At 37.4% G+C, this 22,558-nt stretch overlaps 1 protein-coding gene across 1 annotated transcript in view; it reads right to left on the bottom strand.

The window, feature by feature from the left end:
• ARHGAP18 (Rho GTPase activating protein 18) overlaps positions 1–22,558 on the bottom strand; it is a 95,675-nt gene extending 73,117 nt beyond the window's left edge. Inside the window, exon 1 of the mRNA XM_051792178.1 lies at positions 22,403–22,558. Coding sequence (XP_051648138.1) covers positions 22,403–22,446 — 44 coding nt within the window. The 5' untranslated portion in view covers positions 22,447–22,558. The remainder of the gene's footprint in view (positions 1–22,402) is intronic.

The raw sequence follows: 22,558 nt of genomic DNA, 5'->3' as shown, positions 1-22,558 counted from the left end.
AACTTGTATGACAGCACAGATACTTTCCTGACTATATTACACAGTATTGTGGAAAACACTAGCTTTTCTCATGGCTGCTTCTCACATTGGTGCTTCTAGTCCCTTCTGTGACTGATCTGAATATAATGCATTGTCTGATCCGGTTTGAGCAGAACCGCTGAATGGCTTGTACACCAAAGCACACAGAGGAAACCCCTTCTGAAATGTCTTCTGAGATACTACGCTTCTGAGTGGTAGGGAGCATTCACTTTGTCGTTGTGAGGCTACTTTCATGAAGGTCAGAAACCCTGGGTTTGTCTCTTCTCTCTTGGACGAGAACAACAACATCCAACAACACCAAACCCATTGAAGAGGCAGGAGTGGAGAAGACTCCTGTAGCTCACAACTCCACAGCTCCACCCTCTCTTCTCCTTTAGGTCAGGAAGTAGACCCCTGTATTCAGTATTTGGGGTGTAACAATGGATGAACTGAGCAGCTGAAGTTTCATCAAGCAGGACAGAGAGGGTGCTAGCAAGTGCAGAGAATACACTTGAAAATAAATGAATGATTTACTGCTTTAGAAGACAGGCTGTATCTATCCCTCAGGTTTACAGTCCATGTCAGATACCACCACCCCCCACTTTAGATCAGATTTGAGTAGGAGCTGGGAGAGTGATTTCAGTCTACATCTGGCTGGGAGGTTGAAATCATGCTTCCTCCCACACATGTTAACTAAGTCAGTCTGCACATTGATTCTTCCTCCACCCTTCTAATTTTGCTGTTGCCTGCAGATTTGATCACAGCTGAATTTGTAGCACAAAAACATTTGGCGAAGTAAAACAGAGCAGCAACAAAGGAGAAGAGTTTAGTCAGTCAGAAAAGCTCACGACAATTGTGACACAATCCTAAGCTGAGCAAGCCAGAGCTATCCAGAAATGTCATTATGCGCTGAGAAGAAATGCTTCAGAACAAAGAAAGGAACAACTGAGTCATGGGCTGTGAGAAAGAAAACCACTTCTCTATAAGGGTTGAAGATCACCCAGTAAAACTTCAAGTTAACACAAAGCAAAATATTCTTAGCTCTTCCTTACTGAGAAAAATATTCATTTTGCATCATCTTCTTTCATCCCAAACAAATCGTAGAAAAATGTTTCCTTCTCTCATATTTTACACAATTCAATCAAATCCAGCCATCCTTAATACAGACTATTTCAAGCTGTCAGTGTTATTTTTGCTATTTTGAATTGAAACAATCTTTTGAATTCAACATGAATTTTAAAAATGGTTCACATCAACTCATAACTGCATTTTCCAGAAATTTAACTAAAATCCAAAAGAATGGTACCATACTTTGACTACACATGAGATCCTAACTACGGTTTGAGATATACCATATTAATGGGACAATAACTCTTTAACATGTTTGCAAGTGTCAGAGACAAATGAGAAAGAAAGAACAGAAGTTCTCACATTCTCGCTTGCCTCACCTATTTCATTAACTTACCAGGTTTGTTTCTGTTACACTTGCACTCTGTAAAAAATCATTAACAGACACAACCAATTTTTTTTTACATCTTTTCTATAAGATAGCTTTGACAATGACATTTAGCACATGCAATTTTGAAAAAATTGAATGTAAATATATGATGTTTGGAAGCTATTTTTCAATAGCATTATTGTAATAAGGATTGGCCAAATTTTGAACCAAGAAATTTATAAATATAAACTGTAAGAAAAAAATATATATTGTTCCTGATTGTACTTCTGATGTTTTTATTTACTCTTCAGAGGTATTCAAAAGTAACTGTTAGGAATAACAAATACAAGGAGAATTAACATGAATACTTGTGATAAAATTTGTACAAGAAATAAATATTTGAGGTTTTGTTTCTTTGTGATTGAAAGCCAGTGAAAAAGCTGAAAAAAATATCAGTCATACAGCAAGAATAATAACACCTCACAGTACTATTATAGCTGTTCTATAACACCCTGTACCAAGAAATAACTGCAAAGTTCATAAGTATTTATAGGCTGATGCATAGCCACACACAAGTCACAAAGAATTTTAAAGAAAGCAACAAATTTGTAGCCTGTAAGGCCTCAGTCCTCTAGGGTTACATTTGTGACATTCACAAATGACTAAATTTAATAAATTGTGTGTTGCAGCTAATTTGCTCATCTTTTATTGCAAAGACATTGTGATAGACAGGTTTGTAGAGCAAGGTTCAGACAGAGCTGCAGAAATACAAGGCAAGAATATACTACCACTGCTGTGTGTTTTGGAAGCAATTGCTAGTGTTAGAGAAGGCTAAACTTTAACATTTGGCCACATCAGGATATCATCTGTGTAGTTTCTGCAGGAAACACATAACATTTGCAGTTCACCTGGAAGATATTCACCCCAAAAAAAATTGTATTTATGTTATAGTGGGTAGATTTATTTTGATTTACTATAGTATCTTACATTTAATAACTCACATTATGTACAATACTGTTCACCATATGTCAAGAAATTAAAAAAAAAAGAGAGAGAGAAGCTGAAGTATCTTTTAAACAAGCACGCATATGTGGAAAAGCAGTGCAAATGTACGTAAATGTAGACATATACATAACATAAATACTACAAGGGCATCAAGGAGACAATCAAGTCTCCTGAAATTTCAATCTATCAAATACAATCATAGGTTCACTGGGAGACATTAATAGAGTCTCAAACAAAATCAGAACAGTAGTGCACGACACAAAACCATCTGTGGAAGTGGGGTGGTTTGCAAAGGAGGATGCACACATGTACACTGAGACAAAGATGAGTATCCAGGGAATGGTTCCAAGCCATATGGTTGCCACAGGGAAGTTGGGGTCAGAGTGAGCAGTCACAACGTGCAGCTGCATTGGTGTTTGGTCTTTGATGAGGAGCCATCTGCAGCCCTTGGCTGCCCTTGGTTACATCTTGGCACTTGAAAATCAATAGAAACAGTGGTACTAACTTGCATCAGTGGAAGCATGCATCCTTCTCAGAGACAGAAAGCTATTCCCAGGATCAAGGAACACTATCCCTTATACATTTTCATAGTATCACAGAATCATGGAATATGCTGAATTGGAAGGGACACATCAGGATCATCGAGTCCAACTCCTGGCCTTGTGCAGGACACCCCAAGAATCACACCATGTGCCTGAGAGCAGTATCCAAGCACTTCTTGGACTCAGACAGTCTTGGTGCTGAGACCACTTCCCTGGAGAGACTGTTCGAGTGTTCAACCACCCTCTGGATGAAAAACCTTTTCCTGATATCCAACCTAAACATCCCCTGACTCAGCTCCTGACTCAGCTCCATGCCATTTCCTTGGGTCCTATCACTAGTCACAAGAGTGAAAGGATCTGTACCTGCCCCTCTGCTTCCCCTTGTGAGGATGCTGAAGACTTCAATGAGGTCTCCCCTCAGTCTCCTCTTCTCCAGGCTGAACAGACCAAGTGCCCTCAGCCACTCCTCATACAGCTTCCTCTCAAGGCCCTTCACCATCTTCATTGCCCTCCTTTGGACGTTCTCTAACAGCTTACTGTCTTTTTTATATTGTGGTACCAAAAACTGCACACATTACTCAAGGTGAGGCCACACCAGTGAAGAGCAGAGTGGGACAATCACCTCCTATGAGCGGCATATTTTCACTAAATAATAAACACACATTGACAGAAGGCACTATAATCTGGTCACTAATATTTCCATCTCAGAGTTTAGCTGAGTCCATCCATCTCTTATCTCAGGACAATTTAAAATATCATAGAACCATCAGCATCTCCTTTGTATCCTTTCTTGACCATAAAAAAGTGCTGCATTATCTTCTATACTGTGAACTTTTGTGTAGGAGAGACAGACAGAAGAGGCAAAGAGCTGAGGATTGCATTTTGCTTTAACGAAGGGTAACATTTTTGAAGGGGCACATCGTTTCCAGACAGCCTATCCTCTCTTTGTCAGTAATTAAGCATTTTAACAATCCTGGTATAGTAAACCAGCTGCATAAACCTTTGGTTTCACCACTTTTTCCAGGCACATTTTCTACCATCTTTAAAACTGAGATGCAAGGAATAAGCACTTTCAGTAATTCAAGTTTTTCACAAATTCTCATTGAGAAGAGACTCATCCCGTATGAGAGCAGGCATGACAGTGAAAATTGTTGGAAAACATTACAAAGAAGATAACTCTGATACCATAAGCTCTGCTGCTCTTGAAGGAATTTAGTACCTAATTATTTTAACTTTGTTTTGGAACTTCTTTAAGAAGTACATGAGGGGATAATCATCTGTAGGAGCTTTCATCACCTGCTGGCTGATGTACAAAAGCTTCAATTACACACAAGTACCTCCACTCCTGGAGACTTTACAATTTTCCCCAAACTATAACACTGTTATTATAAATATCATAAAATCACATTTCTATTAGCTTAGGTGGTTAGGGACAATCAAGCAGTAGTCACATGAAAATTACATTACTTGTGTTTTGCTTCTTTCTGTGCTATGACATATAATCTGGATTTAAGAGCTCAAACTGCAAGGTGAAGGACAAATCACAAACATGGCAAAACCAGCACACAGGCCACAAACAAGCATGGCTCAACTATTATACAAATGTTATTTCTGCCTCATTGCCTGCAGATACAGATATATAATGATCAGCACTCCGAATTTTCTAATTGCTTAATTGGCATAACCACAGATTGTATGAGTTACCATTTTTATGGTAACAGAGATTATAGATATTGATAAATAGATAAAAGGCAAATTGATAAATTATATGGAAAATGCCTACATTGTAGGACAAGAAATGATCAGATTTCCATAGCTGAGATCATCAGTGCTTGTGAAGAAGGTAGCCTTACTTCATCAAAGGGTGAAAAAAACTTGGGAAATGGGGTTATAAATGACAGGACAGTAGAATACTGCAGCTTTTCGACTGCCAGAGAACATGAAGCAAAATAGTGACGCCACAAGAGTCAGACATTAGGCCTCTCCTGATTTTCCAGGACTAATATTTCAGCCACTAGATCCTGTCCTGTAAGCTCAGCATCAGCTGCAACACCTTGGCTCTTTCATGTTTGTCTCTGAGGGGATACAGGAGAGACAGGAACCAGGTCAGCTCCTACCAAGACCAGTCCCTTGGCTTTGCTGCTGGCCTGTTGCTGCTGGAGCTGGATGGTGCACCAGCCTGTTATCGGGCTTGTAAATTCTCTTCTGAGGAATAAATAAATAAATTCACGAGTGAATTGCCTGCTCTCTGGGGTTTGGATTCATAAGAGATTTGCAATATTTAAATATTTAATTTTTTTTTTCCCTGTGGCTTGTTTTTTTTGTCTTATTTTTTTCATTGGGTATAGGACAACCAATATTTTCTTATTCTGCTTTCTTTCTGCATTTTTTGCTTAGATCACCATTTATTTCAACATCATTCTTAGCACTATATAGGTCTTTTGAGAAATAGCACTAAGGTAAAAGATTAGACTACCCTTTCCTTTGGGTAAAAAATAAAAAAACTGATGGGAGGAGGGAACAGCAATGTGACATTTCACAAGGATTCACTACTCCCCCCAAGGCTCCCACCAAAATGATGGGATTACCATGTGTCAGCTCCCTCTCCCTTTCACATTCAGAATAGCATTTACAGTTCAGGCTTGGCACTTGTCAAGAGTACCCAAGTTTTGAGCACTTCCCAAAAGAATTAGAGGAATTATGGAATGGGGGCTTTCTCACTGTGGCTTTCTACACTTTAATTTTGCCAGTTGACTCTTGCAGCATGGGTAAAGAAAAAACACCTTAGTGTAGATAAATTTTATCAATATAGAAGTACTTGTAACATTTAACACCTGTTCAGGTATTTAGGTGGCTGTATCAGTATGAAGCGATTTTCTATTGCAGCCAGAGTAGGGCTTTTACTAGTAGAGCTATCTTTCTAAAAACCCCTTTTCTCACTGAAATAGGCAGGTTTTCAAGAGTGCAAAAGCCCGAAAAGCACTTGCAAATACTGGGAAAATTAATCTTCAGCCATTGAACCTCCAGATATCTATTAGTTTTAGTTTTACCAAAGCAACAGCACAAACACCACATGTCTCTACACTGGTTTTGGGCATCCTGGCCATGAATAAACGGTTAAGGGGGGAAAGCTGCATGCCCACAAAAATCATTCTTTTTTTCTTTTCTTAGCCCGTTAGTGTCTTCCCTTCAGTTGCTTTGGAGCATCACTAAGAATTAGGACAAAATTGCTATAAAAGATTATTGTTATTCTAAGAGCAGATGCTCATAGGAGCAGTTTTTAAACTGAAGATTTTGCTTTTTCCTAGCACCAGTGTCAGAGTTATGTATTTGTGGAAGCATCGGTTTACTATCTATCCAAAATGCATTTCATTACAGTAATCACAGGAAGATATTTTCACAAAGAATCAGCACAATGTATAATGTGTGCTGTAATGTTATGGAGAAATATATATTACAATATATAACCATAATAGTCTTAAATGTCTTAAGTGCTGCCTGAAGTACTACTACATGGGCAAAACTGCAATGTTTTTCCCCTTGAAGCAGGTACATCATTTTTTAGCTGCCAACAAGCTGTGAAAGAGTAATAACTGTAGGATGTTGCCATGTTTCAAGTACACTGCTTTAATCAGTAGAATTCCCTAGTTTTACCTATTCAGTTTAGAATATTGTAACTATTTTAGTCAACCTAATTTCTCATTCTTTTGACTGCACATAAGTACTTAAATGAAAAGCATAGCTAGTATTTCAAAATAAAGCTTCATCACAGTTGCTTTCCAAGGACCCAGTATGTGTACTGTATTTTGTATTACTCATATTTAGGGACTGAAAGTACAGAAGTGTTGTAATAGATGATAATGTTTCATTCTTAAATTATTGGCATACTGCAAAGTACAGAAGAATACTGGGAATACACTTACAAATCTACCAATAGCATTTACTATATTATTCTTGGTGTATGTCAGAAAGACTTTTAAGCCATAAAAGTACATGGCAAACTCTTCTGGCATAACACATTCTTACCGAAGTAAACAATGAGCATTAATATAGAATAAGTATTTGCCTAAATTGTACGGTCAGATCAGGTTTCCTGTTAAGAGGCTGACTGTCCCAAACATCCAATCAAAATACAATGAAAACTGTGTTGATGTTTAAAAAATATTCAGATTTAAACTATATTAAATACCATTTCTAATTCATGGCTCAGTTGAATATGCCTTGCTCATATAAGTAATCCTAGTGATTTGACTGCCAGTTATGAAAATTACTACGATCAATTAAAAAAACCTCAAAAACGAAAAAGCCACCACAAAAAAACCAAAGACAGCAGGGAAGGTGGTTTACAGATGAAGGCAGGGACCTAAATTACCAAGAAACAAACATCAAAGTGGAAAAAAAAGTGTAATTTCAATGGATTGTTCACTATCTCTTCCAATACCAGCACTAGGGGGAATTAAGTATAACTACAATGAAAAAACTGATTCAAAACAAAATGCACGGTGTGGCATTTCACATAAAGTGTCATTACACAGCGCCATTGCTTGCCACAGGATGCTGGTGAAGCTAAAAGCTTACACAAGCTCTCGGCAAGACCGAACATGTTTGCAGAAAAGACAGCCATGGACTATTACTAAACACATAGAAAGAACATCTGGCTCAGGAATTGCCTGGTTACATCTGGTTGCAAGCTGGTGAAAGCATTGCGAATATCATCCCTTCTGTAAAACTCTTGTATGGTAGGATACCAGGTAGATGAACTTTTCATCCAAACCAATAGAGCTACTAGTCTGTTTAAATAGACCATAATTTAAATAATTCTGGTTTCTTGTAACAATGGAAGCAGTGTAAATCCATATGAATGACAAAAAACAGAAAGAATGATTCAGTATATAGAACACTAGGAAAAATATTTTTATGTTCTATAATTATATCATGCAGCACTATTTTAAAAATTAACTTTTTAAAAAAATAACACATCCTGTTTACATTATGATTGAATTTCTTGAACTTACTTTCTGAGGATACAATTTCCTGATTAGATTTAAAAACATCATCTTTTATGGAAATCTGGATCACATTTAGCATGCAGTCACAAATAATTCTCAGGAACTCAGTCCTAAACATCGATCTTGTGATGTACAGGTCGCCCGGCTCCTGCTTTGCAGAAATGAAGCAATTCTTCAATTCTAACCCCTGTAGCTGAAACATTTTAAACACGGAGTAACACTGACAGTGTACTTATCTGCAGAACACAGGCCCCTTTCTAAATTGCAAGCCAAGTTTTTAGCTCATAGTGGATGTTTGGTGTTATCTTAATTCAGTGAATTATGTATTCGTAAAATAAACATGCATTTAAATTTTAATGGTGCATTTTAGTCAGTGAAACTGTTGCATTTATGCCCTGATTGGAAATGTAAATATCAAAAATGTCGATGGACAAAAAGAAAGACATCCTCTGCATCACTCCAACTTTTTGAGTGACATCTGGAGTGAAAGAATTAAAACTGTGAAATACATTTTGCGATAGTAAAAGGTAAAAATAATAAGAATACTTCTGGATTGGAATATTCTCTAAGAAAAGATCTGTTCTCACTGTAAAATGTCAGTATATATTATCAGCTCCTACGTCCTTCAAAAAAAATCACATGCCTTCAAAAAATTACATTCACAGACTATCTTGCTGATTGTTTGGTTTTGGTGTTACATCTGAGTCAGCAGGGCTGAAACCTAAGAATGAATTTTAAGCTGTATTTACTTCAAACTAAACCAAGGTAGATGGTGCAAATAAAAGAAATCCCCTTGAGAATACTCACAAGAACTCATCTGCTTTAAGATGGTATTAAATACAGTTTACACAGTGGATCTTTAATATAAGCACTCTGTATTTTGTTTCCTTCTGTTTCATTCCTAAACACTTGATCACTATTCATACATTCTGCAGTGTCATGAAAATACCTGCAATATTTTATTTCATCTATTAGGGCTTGCAGTTTTTTATTTTGCCCAAATATTCGTATTTGCATGAAAAGTCTCATTACTGGAAGCAGCTAATACAAAGGAGAACTGCAAAATCAAATGATTTGCTACGTTAACAATCTCAGCATGAATCTTGCTAATACAAGAGTATGTTCAAAGATCCTCTGAACTACAAATTAGTATTGCATAAATTCCAGAGCATGATTCTAGAAGTGAATGAGAAGCTCAGTCTCTGTGCAGCCAGTTCATGGTGTGTTCCAGCCTGTGGAACCATCAACCTCAAACATGAAGGAATTTTGTTTTTCATAGTGCTTATCTACTAGGAAGAGTAGACAGCAGAGTAGGACCATTTTAACTTTCTGTCCTGCTATTAGGAATATTTTGTGTTTTGCAAAATAGACAGAAGGTTTGTTTTCACTTTCCTCAACAGCTATTGGGCTAGTGTAGATGGATTTTGGGAGACCTTGGCCATAAGCCCATTTTTCACAGAAGCTGGGAGTTCTGCTGCTGGAAGTTCAGAGCTGACTGACTATTTCTGCTGTCAATAATCATGATTTTTGATAATAATGGATCAGAGCAAAACAGTTCCCAAGCTGACACTCACATATTCCTTTCCCCCTTTCCTATGTATTAGAGAGATTTGTAACCTTAGGATGATCTACAGCACACATACACAGTGCTGGACAATGGTGGGTGCAAACCCAGTGCTGTCTGTAGCCTTCATTGTTCTTGTGAATACTGACATCTGCATTTTCTATCCGAAGGACTTCACTTGAAATTATAACGAAGTTTATAATCTTGAAAGGTACAGAATTATTTGCCTGATTTTCAATATGAGTCGTTTTTAACTCCCCTTTATCCATGTCTCCATTTCACTGTGCCCCCAAACTAAAGTCAGAAAACATACATAAAGAGGGATAGAATCTTCAGGCTAAGTTCTCCTACTTCACGACCAACAGTGGTCACTCTTCTGTGCATCACCAACTCAAAAGGAGACTTTTGTTAAAAAAAATACAAATGCTCAGTCATCTGCTTCAAGGAATACTTTGTCGTTTAGCAAGCTTTTACTTTATCTCCCATACCAAATGTATTCAATATATGTGCACATACCAGTAGCTGTCAGTCAAAGCAGCACCTATGGGACTATGATCCAACAGTGTTCAAATCGGATTCTCATGGATGAGTTTTGGAACTCCAAGATTCACCTAAGTATCCCAACAATTTGAAGTTCAGGGAATAGTTGAGGCAAACATATTTTTGTGTCCTGAAAGTAGCAGCTGCCAGGAAATACAGAAATATCAACCTGATATCCAGTTTGAAGGCAGGACCCTCCAGCTCCAGTAGCTTCAAAAGATTCTGCAAACTCTGTGCTTGGCCTTCTGCCAAGAGTGGTGATTACAAAGTCTCATGACATGCAATGCTTACTCTTTTTTTTTTTTTTATACGCCCCAAATGCCTGTTTTTTTCCTCATGACAACTTTTGGATCCTGCTGTTCCATAGAGCATGCTCCTAACTACAGAACTAAAAATAAAGTGCTGGTGCAGAACAATGTCTGATGGTTCTTTGGGTACTTACTAAAGCAGATGCCAAAAATAAACAAGACTATACTATATTTAATACATGGATACATTTCAAAGGCTTTTATTATGATACACTATGCATATTTACTAAAACATAAATTGGAACGACTGAGCTTGTAATGGTGCAAGTAACAATCTACTACCATTTTTTTCCATCAGATTAAGGAGGAAACAGCTGTTGTCAGATGGCAGCATGATGCCAATAGTCAAACAGGAAGGATTACAGCATTCAAGTCATCTTAATCCTACCGCATAAGCATTAATAGAGGGTTTTCTTTCACCGCAAATGGCTAATGTAGCTAAGCTCTGACACTGGCCTGAACTTCTCACTTACCTAAGAAAACTCTATGCTGTTGTTAGCAGCACAGTAGATGAAGTAATATTTCCTTCAGCAAAAATGTCATGAAGGATTTACAAATCTGATGTAAATACTTAAATTGACAACATCATAAAGGCCAGAACATTAAAATGGTATCTCTGCATTAGCTCTAAAGACACCTTGAAAAAAACCATAACATCCGGTACTACACTTAAATCTATTATAAACAGCTTATTATGATTTCCTATTTATCAAATTGAACTGGACATTACACTCTGCTGTGTGAGAGAGTTCAGTGGAAATTGCCGAGGGCAAAGAGCACAGGGGGAGTCAGTAAATACCAGGCAGTTCATTGCATGGAAACTGCTTTTGCTTAGGAGCAGAAGTACAGTCCTGAGAGACTAAGACACTTCAAAATGACATTTACTTAACCATCCCTGTTCTGTCCTAATTTCATGTCTGTCTTAACCCATAACACTGAAGATCTTTGTTGATCCCATTTGTAGCAAGTATGTGTACACATGCATGCATTCTTAATTCTTATTTAAATTAATCTTAAAAACATCTACTTACCTCATATCATTACTGCATTTAACAAAGACATGTTTTAATGTTCTTTTAGGATTATCATTTGTATTTTGCTGAGTTTCATTGCTATTATTAATATTAAAATAGCAGTAGCTTTTTAAAATTCCTTCAATTTTGTTTCTGTCAGCTTTTATTGACCATACTGGGTATATCACTTACCAGAAGGCCAAATGCCACAGTGGGGAACAAAAGCTTAGGACAAATTTGCTGTTGCAGGTAGTTCAAAGGATTATCATCCAGCCCAATCCTTCAACTTTATTAGAAAATGATCCCTTAACTGAATTAACTATCCAAGTAGGTTTTTATCCAAATTAAGTTTCTATCTTAAGTTTGTCTAGGGGCAGATGGTAGCCTTTAAAGATTATCGGAGATATAAACCATTCTATCTCATATATGTAATTATAAATCAATACCATGTCCCTAATTTGCAAAGAATATGTGCTTTCCTCTGGCTATGGAATCTTTTGTCTCATTATGCTCGGGTCTAATAGCATTTACTGTCATAATAGCAGAATGTAGTGTTTATTTAAGATGTTAATCTGTTGCTAGTACTGGCCACCAAATGTGGGGCCATATGTTTCTCTACTGTGAAGAACAGAGAGGACCAAAATTGCTTTTACAGAATTATAAATTCCTACAGGAAAAATACATGGGTGATCAGTTCTCCTCTTTCACCTAGCCTTTGCTGTAGCGATCCCACACCAGTGATGTCCAGGAGTGAAGGTCCTGCATCTCACCTCTGTGGTAAAGACTCAATTTAATCATCTGAGATAGACCAATACTAGTTCTAAAGATCATTTCTCTCCTAGTTGTCAGATGATGTCACGATTGTAATTGTCTTTCTGCATATGTACAGTCATCTGCACATCTGAGCAACCTGGACTGTAATGGACATCTATACCCAGAGGAATTTGGCTCTTCTATGAGAGAGGCTCAAAGAGACTCCTTTCCTCGCAGAGGAAAGGGTAAGGTTTGTGAAGTAAAAAATAACACACATTACTTTCTTTCTAGACAGGTAATTTCTTATTCACAGCAATCAGAAACCCTAATGAGTGCTGGAATTCTGTTATTCCTTAACAGCTGTTAAATGTGTATCACATACCAGCCTTCAGAAGAAAAAAATGATTCTCCTGGTCCAAGACAAAGAGGACATACAACATACTGCTGCAACAGCATTAATCTTGTTTACAATTCTTATTAAAAGTGGTCTAGCCCTCTTTACACTGAATATTATTTGCACTTGCAATCTTTGTTCACTTTTTGTATCCAATCAAAAGTATTACAGAAGTTTTTTTGAAGTACTAATGTACTACACTCTTATGATAACTGAGTGTCATCTCTCCTTGCTGTCATTTGAATAAGTGTAATCTTCCAGCAAGTATCCCAATTCTCAACTGAAGCAGTTCCCTTTCAGATGAGTGATCATCTGAACCATTTAACTAGTTCAAAGTCACACTTTGGCAAAGCATGAACTGAACCACTACTTCACCTTCCTGCATGATGAGACCACCTCTTATTACAAATTTTGATGGGATCTAATGAACCCACTTGGCACAACTTTTCATAGACACTTAAGGCTTTTTTCACATTAGGTCCATCGTAATAAATTGTATATTGGAGTTTCAGAATCTTATTTCAAACAATAAATATTCCTATAAATGCACTAGTCAATAGTGATTTTTTGATAAAGTACTGTAAAACCACTCCTCCTCCTAACTTTATGTGGCAAAATATTTGACAAGAATCATAGTTCTGATTCTGTAGTTCCTCTGTCAGTTGTATTATTTAATGAAATTATGTTTTCTGCTTGATTTAATAGTGAGTACATACTGTTGAAGTTTTTTTAAACTTTGCATTTGACTCTCATAAACACACTGTTGAATGTTGATTTCTGGAATTCGTAATTTCTGTGCCAAAAACACATGTTTTAGCAGTCTGTGTTCCTTTGCAGAAGTTGATATTTTTTCACAAATGCTTCTTTTGTCACATTCATTCAGCTATGCTCCATTTTTATAATTAGCATTTTTAAAAAGCTGAATATGACTACCAGTTCTTAGCATCAAGTAAAATCTGACAATTCAATGCTAGACAAAGAACAATATTTTTATATATTTATATTCTTCTTTTACATGGTAAAATTAAGCTTTTATTGAAATTTTTGCCTTTTTTTGACTCCTGCCTTTACAAGTTAAGTATGGGATGCAGCACTATACACCAAGCTGTTAGTACAGTTCTTGTATTTGGCGTTTCCGTATCCATCTCCTTCACCGGGCTGCCCTGTACAGCTGCAATGCAAATCATATACAAACAATGCTGAGGATGTGTCCCAGGCTGCTTTCATGTTTCCCTGCAGGTTCTGACACTCAGATTCAATAATATATAATCCATCTCCAGAAATCAGGGGTTTGGAGAAAAATTTAAAATTGGATACTGTTATAGAATGGACTATAGGGGTTGGTTTGCAGAGGGGAAGAGATCCTCTCATTTTTGCAAGAGGAAATGTTAATTCCAGAGAAAGGGAATGAAGGTAAAGATACGTGTAAGCAAGGGGAAGTAGATCTGGTTCTCATTACTTGGTTTAAATCCCCAGGCCATTTAGTTTTGCCTCAGGAATTATGATAAAGTCCATGAAGTCAGTGCATGCCCTTGTCCCCAGTAAGAGGAGATCCACCACTCCACCACCTACAAACATTCCAACTTTGAAAACAGTATTAAACAAACAGAATTAAACAAAATAAGAAAAAATATCTTTGCCCAGGTTTGACTGGCCATAAGGAAGAAACAAACAGAATTTTTAACTCCATAAATAATATTTGTCTTGACTTTAAGTTTATTTTTGGGAGGACACGAAACATAAAGATTTCTGCTCTTAAAACTGTTAAATTTATTGAATGCCTATGACTACTTCGTTTCTGCTGGACATCTTTGTGTTCAGCTTGCCTCCAAATGTCATACTTGACACTTACTTTTTTCTTGTATTCTGCTTTTCAGTCTGGGTGGATATTTTTAATGTCACTGTCATTGACATGCATTTCTTTTCTCTCACTATTTGTTACTATGCTCCATGGGAACAATATTTTTTTACAACTGCAACTATATACTGGTTTTTTTTTTCACAAAGTCACTGAGTTCTTGCCATAACACTGCTTGATTAACATATCAGTAATTCTGAAAAATGTCTTGATTTCTAATTATTCCATCTGACAACCATTCAAATTCCCACAGCTCAGCAGGACACACAGCGGCTAAGAGCTGTTCTGGGTTGCTGGCTTCTAGTAAGCACATTCTAAAATGTGCCTGCCTGTATTTTTTTCTTGAGTTGATTTTCTGTTGTTTTTCACTGTACTTCAAGCTCCCGATTTAAATCTCTGACCTCTGAAATCTTACTTTATACAGCACTGTTTGTTATTTTGATATTTGTGGTGCAAAAAGAAAAATTATTAAAGTGATACAGCCCTTCTCTCTGAGCTGATGGACTGTGATGCCACACTGTTTGGTTTTTTTTGGCAAGAGATGATGAAGGAAGTTTTTGAAAACACAAAGAAGGAATGAGGTTGATAAAAATTTATATATATTACCTGATAGAAATCAAGTATCCATTGATTCTATTGATCAGTGTTGCAGGGGGAAAAAAAAGATAATATCAGGGTTTTCAATTACTTACTGCAGTCACTTTTGCTGAGAGGATATGTCAGGAAGGATTGAAGGAAGTAAGCATCTGAGCAGAAAGGGTGAGGGAATGAAGGTGCAAGTGGATGCCACACATACTCTTGTTGTACTCCCTACTCCCTAACAGACTGAGGAAAACAACTACACAGTTATTGAATCATCTTCCTTCCAGTGTTAGAAAAGCCACCACATGGTCTACCCAGGCAACGTCTGGTTTGACAGGTAGTACCAGAAAGAGAAAACACTGTCTGAGAAATAACCACCATCCAGCCTTCTCCTCGGTGGCAAGAGTCACCCACCACCTCCAACCAGTACAAGTGTCTCTCTTCCCTTCTATCGCATCTGGCAAGCCTGGTGAAAAAAAGAAGTGGTGAGTGTCCCAGGTTATGTTTCTTGGAGCACAGTGGTGAGAAATTAAATGATAAATTATAACAAAATATTAGTGATGGCCTTCTTTAGTCAAAGATCTAGTTAAGATCAATTGAGGGAAAACTGCTGGATTGGCACTCTTAATTCGAGATTTTTTTGTCATTTATCACAGATTGATCAGAAAGTGGTTTAAGCTGTTTCAAAGCAGCGATGAACAAATATTCTTTTTCTGAGACAAATGTGCTGATAGAGGATGGTGACTTCTTTGCAGAGCTGACATACAATCATTTAGTAATCCCTTTTAGTCAAAATGACCTGAATTGACAACTAACAGCATTTTGCTGAGTGCATGCTTTTTCACAGCTGACACTTTTAAAAAAAAAATAAGTGTTCGAGCTTACATATAAATGATTTCCAAGTGTAAGACCTTGAGTTCTCTGTCCCACAGCCTCGCCACAGGCTTCTCAGATGTTCAGTATGCTCTGAGGAAAAGGAGTTGGCAGCTCCATAAAAAGAACTAAGAACTGTGCAGCATCTTTGATTGAAAAAATAAATGGATTTATCTAAACACTATATAAGGTGTGAGCAAAAAGTCTACAAGAAAGGATGGGGGTTGGAGGGAGGGAGAGCAGGGGATGAGTAAAAAAGTATAGGGACAAAATGAGAATTGCCAAAAGTCCTGAGTCCTGACAGTTGACAGGACACTTAGCAATACAAACTGAATTATGTATACTATTCTTTGACAGTATAGAGAAAAAGAAAAGTTAATTGGCAGTGAAGTTGCTGCACAGTAAGAATGGAGTTGAGATAAAAGACAATGTTGACATGGCCACACCAAAACTCTCTGACTCAATATTCTGTCAGGATAATGACAGCAAAAGCCAGACAACTATGAAAATCTGTGGATAATACTAAATTTCATTCAAGATGGAAGCAAAGTTTTTAAGGTTTGGTAAAATTAAGGCAGGTAGAATAGATAATCTTCTGCCCCAGATATTGAAACAATTCCCCTAAGAATTCAGTGGTGAATAATTACAAAAATCTATCAGTTCAAGTGATGCCACAGTACCAGAGAATGTCAATATAACAAATATAATTTAGAAAGAGAAAAACTGAAAAACTGGCAACTTTACACCAGTTACTCTGAGCTTGATAGTGTGCAAGTCTTTTTTCAAGAAGTTCAAAGGAAAGGACATTTTGAGACACAGAGGTGAATGGAAACCTGGGATAAAATACAAGACATTTTTTACCCTTACCAAAATAAATACAGATTTTGATAATAAAATAACTTGTATTAAGGATGGGGGAGCTGCAGCAGTTACACCCTATATGGTCTTCAGTATTGCAATTGATACTGTAACTCATAAGGAACATAACTACGTACACAGTTAAACAGGAGATCAGGAACAGTGGAAGTTTGTAAACTGGGGAAAGGTTTATCTGAAAAGACACAGTAATATATTACACTGAAAAGCAAACTGATGAATTGGGAGAGTCTTACTATTAAAATTTCTCAAGGTTTCCTCTTACTAATGATCTTTTTATTTAACATTTTCATTCATAACTTTGGCACAGAAAGAAGCATGTGAAATTTACTCACAGAATGAAATTAGGGATATCAATTTAGAGAAAGTCCAGGATATTATACAGGAAAAAACAGATTAATAAGGGGACTGGAAAAATAAAAATTATACACAAATGCATGCATTTAATAGACTTAATAACCAGATTTTACGCTATAAGCCAGGGGACTCATCAGTTTTAAATGAATACTAATTGGTCATAAGGCAACCATCAAACATAGTGTTGTACAGCAATAAAAAAGGTATATGCAGTTCTATGTATATCCACCTATATCGGACTAGATAGCAGTTTTTTAATATAATCACAAACATTGATCAGACATTAATTAAAATCATAGTGTCACTTCCAATCACTCAAAATCAAGAAAGGTGGTCAAACATGGACAATCACATGGGAAAGAGCAGAATCTACTCAGCATGAGAAGCCAACAAGCAACAATAAAACTGCTGTTTGTGAGTTCTCACAAACACAGCTATCATGGGTGGGACAATCAATTTCACTTAATGGACAATGTCAATGGAAAAGAAATACATAGAAACTTTCCACTGGCAACCGTGGGTAGAAAATTAGAAATCCATTTCTAAATATCAAAAGGAACAAGGTTCTAGCACACCCATTAAGAAGGACAAAGAACCTAATCTTTAGAAAAAGCTCAGTATGTTCATGACATGGATAAAAGATGGTAACCTTCTTATAAGCTTTCTATCCCTCTCAGAGAGATAGAAAGTTCTTTTCAACCTGGCATCCTTCTGTGCTGTATTCCTACACTAAGGTATAAGAGACAACAGAGAGTGGCTATGTTAGATATCAAAAAAATCATATGTTAAAGACTCATAAAGCTTCTAAAAAAAATTAATTCAAGAACTTCAGAAGTCAACAACATCACTTCAGGCCTATTGTGTCCTTATATGATAATTATTTTAATCTATAATTTTACGAATGAAAAAAAACATCATGTACAAGTATACCTTTGGCTTGAGGGGGGGAGGAGGGGTTGGTAAGAATAAAAGACCAGCCAGTGGTCCATGCAGACCATTTGTATGCTAGTGCAAGAGCATAAAGAGCCATAAAATAACACCTGAGCTCTATAACCTCACCTGCAGCACTCAGCAGAACCCTGTATCCTTTACTTGACTATCAGAGATGACCACACCGGTACCAAGCCCCCACTCAGCTGGACTCGGAAATCATGGTAGTTTGTTCCCTGGGATGCTCTAAGAGGGACATGAAACTTCTGAAAAAGAAGTTTCACAGGGAAACACGTTGCCCAAGTATGGTAGCCAGGGATGCTGAACCAAGAGGTTCAGACTGTGTGCTTTTGTAACAGCAACAGCAGCAGCTTCAACCTTTACTGGACCTCTAAGCAGGTATTCCTTTCTCTGCTTCTTCATCCTCTCAGGAGAGAGGCTGAGAAAAGATGCTCCTTCCTCAAGCTAACCATGAACAGCCACATGCTGAGGTGTTGGAGTAGCCGCAGTACAGTGTCTTGTCCAAAATTTTTGAAACTAGACTTCTTTGAGAAAAATGCACTAGGCCAGTTAGAAACATTCCTCAGGCAGGATTCAGTCCATCAGCCACATCTTAAACCATGCAGATAGAAATAATGGATTTTAAAGAAGTGGACAGTTAAGTTCAGGCACATACCAAAGCTACACAGCCTCAGTAAGATCTCTTGGTTAAGTGCAAAAATGTTGGAATCAGAGCAATGAAGTAAAATGTAACTGACAGTACAAGAAAAAGTTTTTTTATTTGTTGGACAACTTTTTAAAGATATAAAAATTTCACATATAAAAGCAGGAACCTCAAGACAGCTCCAAAATAGCCTTATTAGTTGCTGCTTCAACTAAAAATCTCGTTACATTTTACGTGACCACTTTCAGAGTCAGGTTATAAAAACTAATAGTTAATTGATAAAAATATTGAACTTCCAAAAAGGCACTTCAAGTCTGGGACTGCACTTTTCCACCTCTGTAGCTTAAACATTTGAATTTCCTAAAATGAAGAACTACCACAACCTGCTTCAGTTTGAATTTCTGCAATACAATTTACTGTGCAAATCTCCTTGGTAGCACTGAACGTTCACTCTCCTTGTGAAAGTCTTACATTCATAAGTCTATGTCTTTGTCTTTGGTTTGCTTGTGTTGCCCAATGTTGTCATTGGGAACTGCTCTATCTGCTGCCATCTCCTTTGTTTGTTGTTCTCAAGAATCACTGCTCATCTCATTTTTTTGTACACTGCTCTGCTTTCACTTGCTGCACAACCTTCATTTATGTAGAGATAATTACAAAAAGTATATTTATAGGAAAACATCTCGCCTTGCTGAGAACCCAATTTAGTATTTTTACAATTAGCTTCTTGGCTGATCCATTCCCATTCAGTGAGCCTGCTTTTGTCTGACTGAAACTAATCAGAAGTTTACGACTCAGCTGAATGGGACTTAAATGGGCACAGAATCATCCTTTATGAGGGTTAATTAATTGAGATAAGTATAAGAGACCAAGTACTGCTACACAATTTCTTCTAGCATTATGAGTATTGTATTTCAATGTATTTACTTCTGATTTTCAGAAAGGGTACTTTTTAGAATAGTTGTATAGTACCCAAGGTTTTAGTATTATTCCTATAGCTTCAGGATCCTATGTTTCACAAGGTGTCAAATTCAAAGACAGATTGCTATGATGTCCACATTTCTGCTAACTATGCAAGTTCTAAAGTGATTTGAATTAATTATCTGCTTCTCAGTAAGTACTGAATTAAGGGCATAGTTTCTATTCTCTTAGGATCTGATTATATTAATTGTTTGGGCTGCCCAGTGTACTATTTTACTGGTATAATCTAATCTTGTCACAAAATGTATTCTTAGAAATTTCTTAAGTAGAATTTTTAATGTTTAAATTTATTTTTCTTATTATATATCAGCACAGTATTTATTCACTTAACTGTGGCATAACCTTAAAATCCAATTCATGGACCAGGCCTCAATGGTTAAGAATTTACACGGAATACAAAAGTGACAAATGACCCTTCGGATTTCTGTGTAGGGGGAGAAAAAGTCATAATGCTGCTGATAAGCATTTTTCCCAGCACACCAGCTACCAAACTATTCTTAACTCAGTCTGACAGCTTACTTTTTGGGGTTCCTTGCACTTAATTGATTTTTAACAACTTCAATTCTCATTAATAGTAAAAAAAATATTATTGCATGACTAGCCAGAATCCTAATAAAATGGCTTAATCAGAAATCACAGTATTTCAGGAATATGTCAGATAATTTCATATGTATGCCCTCTTTTCTACATCACTGTTTTCTGAATTCATTTTTATATTGCTGGTCACTTGCTAAGGGACACAAATAATAAGCACTTGGTAATGCCTAATAGTAGTTGTTTATGCCTGACTGACATTGATTGAAACATCCACTCCCTATCTGTCACAATTTTGTGATATGAATGGACAAAAGTATTAGGTGAATTTGCTAAAATCAATCTGCACTTTAAGCCTACAGACTCACTAAAGATGACAGAGTACCCTTCCCTGATCTGTTCTGTGTGCAAATATGCCCACTTGTTGATGTGTACTGGTTCCAGGGAACAACTGTTGCTCATTTATGTCCTGTCAAATACTGCCACTATTTACCACTCCAGCAAAACTCAGTGAAGTAGCTATGCCCTTATTTAGCATTGACAAATGGAATTTTATCCTAACTCATGTACCTTCAGGTCTAATAAATTCCAGTCCTTCAAATGTTGCATTTACTGAGTCCCTTTTCAGCCACATCTCCAATGGCTCTTCTTCTCCCATAAAAGCAAACTGATGGGCTTTTTAACATCTCCCCTAATTTTATTGACTTCTTTCACCCAGTACTAAACTACTCAAATTCCGCCTTCGGAAAAGGCACTAACCACGCATTTATTAAACTTTCAGATATGTTCTTCACGCTTTCTCAATCTCTTGATGCTCATGCAGCACGAGAAGAGCTTAAGTTTATTGAACTTGTTAGCCTCTTTGCATCTTTTCTCATGATACCCACAAAACACTTGACAGTGATCAGGTTGCTGCTGGTTAAAGAACACAACTTTATTGCTTTGCCACTTTCATTCAGCTTTATGCATTAAGCAGTTTCCTAATTCCTGTTATATTATTAAGTCTTTGAGGCTGAGATCGTCTTTTAGTCTGATGTTTAAAAAGCAAATAGAGTCATGAACCTCTTGTTCAAAAACAGCAGTAATGTGCTGCTAAACAAATAACCACTGTTCAGAGGAGGGCAAGAAAAGAGAGGCAGGAGTAAGAAACTGGCAGAGATTTTTCCTTCTTGACTTCCTTCTCTATTTTCCCAGCAAAGGAATGCAGCATAAAACTGCACAAATTTTATAAAATTAGAGTTGTGATTTTGGTAAGACTTGCGGAATAGGTTAAACAGCGGTTAAAAAACAGGTTAAAAACTGGTGACATTACATACTTCTCTCACGTAATTCATGTTAAAGTACTATTATCTTAATAACTGTTTAAAAAACTCCAGAAAACGAGAGACTGCAGGTATTCTAGGACTTGAGTTTTAAATCATACCAATAAAAAGTTACAGTATAATTGATTGCCCTTTTTTCCACTCTCTGGCTAACTTGGAAAAAATTAGGTAATTAAAGCAGCTCCCAGAGCTGGTATGCCTTATGTGAGGATGCTGCAACAAAATATCGCTGCTTTCACAAATTAAATTTCTGGCTCAGTGCATGCTCCCCTTGATCAACTATTTTGATGCACATAAAGTATTCATATACGTAAGGAAAACTGTGATTCAACAAAATACAAGTGGAACATCACCAGGACTGCATACTTTTTTGCTTTCTCTCCATTCAAGTCAAAAATAGTTGTATTTATCGGCTAAATGCTATTTAGAATGCATGATACTAAACGGATGACAGAAGCCGTATAAAAAAAAAAAAAAGAAAAAATATGCAATTTGTCTAATCCATGCTATTATAATTACGCCACACAAGTACTTTAGAGACATCAACTTTCCAAACTATAAACTAATAACGGGTATTTTCCACAGACACGCTTTGTTCTCCTGTTGTGCCGCAGTACGCGCTTCTGGGAGCGGCTGGGAAGAGTCCGGGCAGGAGAGCGGCCGGCGGGTCAGGCACCGACGGGAGCGGACACGCTCAACCCGCGGCGACACCCCCGCCACTGCCACTGCCACTGCCACTCGCTCCCGCACCGCGCCGCGGTTTCCCTCCCGGCGGCTCCGGCACAGCCCAGGTGTCGCACCCGGCGGGAGGAGCAGCGCGGTGGCCGCGCTCGCCCGCCCTTACCTCAGGTGCAGGTAGTGCACCAGCTTCGTCACCACGGTCACCATCTTCCCGAGTCACCTTCCCCGCCACTGCCTCGGGCGCGGGAGGGACACACGACGAGCAGAGAGACGCTTCCCAGAGACTCCTCAGTCAGCGGCTCCTCACTGCTGCTTCACC

The sequence above is a fragment of the Manacus candei genome, unplaced genomic scaffold (assembly GCF_025592945.1).
Source record: "Manacus candei isolate 608988 ecotype Guabito, Panama unplaced genomic scaffold, ASM2559294v1 h1tg000034l, whole genome shotgun sequence".
NCBI lineage: Eukaryota > Metazoa > Chordata > Aves > Passeriformes > Pipridae > Manacus > Manacus candei.
Note: the sequence above shows the minus strand (reverse complement) of the source record. Positions and strands in the feature narration are given on the sequence as shown.